Below are 2,499 nucleotides of genomic sequence, written 5' to 3' on the forward strand. Positions count from 1 at the left end.
TGTTTCAGATCAGTCACTAACCATTCATCCCACTGTTTCAGATCAGTCACTGCAACATTAACTTCACTCCCTAGTGTGGATTCTGTCATGAAACACATCCTATAAGTATTGTTCTCTTCCTTCACACCTTCAGCTACAGTCTCTCTGTCATGTATTAGTACAGCTTGATCTTCTTTGAAAGCTGCAGAGATTTTCTTCGACATACATACTCTGTCACTAAACAAGTTCTTTTTGATACCTCGTACACACAAAACATTTTTGTGATGTGCCTCACTCCATTTGCCACTATCTTCTTTGCTAACAATAATGGTACCAACAGTGGAGACTTGGCATTCTTTATCATTACCCAGTAATACATGCTCCCTAGTCGGTGGACAGAACTTTGAAAACGCTTCCTGTCGAATAGTCATATGACATGATGTACCACTGTCCAACAACCACAACAGCTGACTGACCATGTTCAAACCACTTAACATATGTCTCTCTTGACCTTCTGACAACTCGACATATGTTATCTGCTGACATAATAAATACACACCCGGATTTATTTTCGCCATTCTTACCTTTCTCTGTTTTTTGTTTTTTCTTCCAGCACTTGCAAGCTTTATGACCATCCTCCTAGCAGTAAAAACACTCGATATCTGATCTTGTTTCTTGTTCTTGTGAACTTTTGGTTTTATAAGGATATCTTGCATTTCCTTTTTGTCTATTGATGGACATCACTGCAAATGCACCAGTTTCTTCATCACTCATATTCATCTGGCACTCTTCTTTGATGAGACGTTCTGTCAAAGTTTCCATGTTTTGTTGACTAGCTGGCACACTGTCCCAAGCTGTTTTTAATGATTTATATTTTGATGGTAATACTTCAATGACTTTCGCCATTACAGCTACATCTGAAATCTTTTCTCCAACATTTCTGAGTTGTAATCCTAGATTTTCAACTTTAGCTACATGTGCAACTACAGAATCATATGCATTCATCCAATATTCATGAAAACATTGAGTTATTGTTAGTCTGCTGGTTTCTGACCATTGCTCATGTATTGATCTCAACTTGTTCCACATTTTGTGGGCTGTCTCACAAACCAACAGACTTTGCATTTGTGTATCATCTACTAGTGTGGAAATCAGAAACATACATTTTGCATTTTCTTTGGCCATGCTTTTAAGCTTGCATCGTCATCTTCATTAGGTTGACCTTGAGTACCAATTACAACATCGAAAATTCCATAAGCCTTCACGATTGCAGTTATCTGCAATTTTCACGTCTGATAATTTTTCACGTCCAGCTTTGAGATGTATTTTCAAAACACTCCTTCAGCCATTGCAAATTTCTTCTCTCTTCTTTTCGTCTGAACACAACACAGTCAGAATACCAAAAGTTTGTATGAAATAACAACTTTCCTCACACAAACCGAGCGATGCCTGGGCCCATAACTTGATGTGGATAGTGCAGGTTTGCTAAGAGAGATTAATAAAGCTGTGTATGAACTTATTTTATTAATTAAAATAAATGTCTTTCTTTACGATGGCTGAATTTTCAAAGGCAACAAAAACAATACAAAGAATACTACCACTGCAAAGAAGACAAAGTTAAACAGCTGCGCTCACATAAATAAACTCTATACACCGGTGGCTAGACTGTGAGCATAAACAAGAACAAGAACTGCAAACATAAGCAAATGCAATTATATAAAACCTTTCCAACACTCCTGTTGTTTAATTGATTGCATTTACGACTAAAACATTGAGCTTTCAAAATTTTTCATTGGTTAATGCTTTGGTCAACAAATCAGAAAGTTGTTCTTCGGTACACACATAAACAACTTCTATCTCTTTATACTGCACTTTTTCACATCAGAAATGATGGTGTACATCTAAATGTTTGGTGCATTTGTGATATTCAGGATTTTTGGCAGATAGATTGCACTCTGGTTGTTGATTTTTTTGTAGTTGGTTCTTTACACTTGATTCCCAGACCACCTAGTACTTTTTTCAGCCAAATTGAGTCCTAACCAGCGGTAGCAGCAGCTACATATTTGGATTCAGTTATACTTAGAGCAACAACATTTTGCCTCTGAGAAGTCCACGTTTCAGGATGACCAGCCAAAAGAAAAACAAATCCTGTTGTTGACTTTTGAGACGGAGGGTCAGCTGTGTAGTCAGCATCAGAAAAATCAACCAGTTGCATTTTGCTTCTGCTGTCTGAGTACTCTATACTGTAATCTGGTGTTTCAATTAAGTACCTGTTAATTCTTTTCACTGCTTGCCAATGTGCATTAGAATGGCTGTTCAAAAATCTGCTCACACTGTTAACTGCAAATGAAATATCTGGTCGAGAGATAACTGACAAAACATAGGAAATGCAACTGCTTCACAATATGGTACTTTTTCCCCACTGAACTCTTCAACATTAGGTAACAAACTCACTTGGGAATCAGTAGGAACACTTAAATCTTTCACTTCAGACATTCCCAATTTCTCAATTATTCTTCT

At 37.1% G+C, this 2,499-nt stretch overlaps 1 protein-coding gene across 1 annotated transcript; it reads right to left on the bottom strand.

Moving 5' to 3' along the window:
- Positions 1 to 618: 618 nt before the first annotated feature.
- LOC126447546 (uncharacterized) lies at positions 619 to 1,164 on the bottom strand. The gene has a single exon (XM_050090991.1). The coding sequence runs from the start codon at positions 1,162 to 1,164 to the stop codon at positions 619 to 621; it is 546 nt and encodes a 181-aa protein (XP_049946948.1).
- Positions 1,165 to 2,499: the final 1,335 nt, after the last annotated feature.

The sequence above is a fragment of the Schistocerca serialis genome, chromosome 1 (assembly GCF_023864345.2).
Source record: "Schistocerca serialis cubense isolate TAMUIC-IGC-003099 chromosome 1, iqSchSeri2.2, whole genome shotgun sequence".
In the NCBI taxonomy this organism is placed as follows: Eukaryota; Metazoa; Arthropoda; class Insecta; order Orthoptera; family Acrididae; genus Schistocerca; species Schistocerca serialis.

Bases quoted from the DNA above. Each gene is read 5' to 3' on its own strand.
- LOC126447546 (XM_050090991.1), bottom strand. From the start codon at position 1,164: ATGGCCAAAGAAAATGCAAAATGTATGTTTCTGATTTCCACACTAGTA.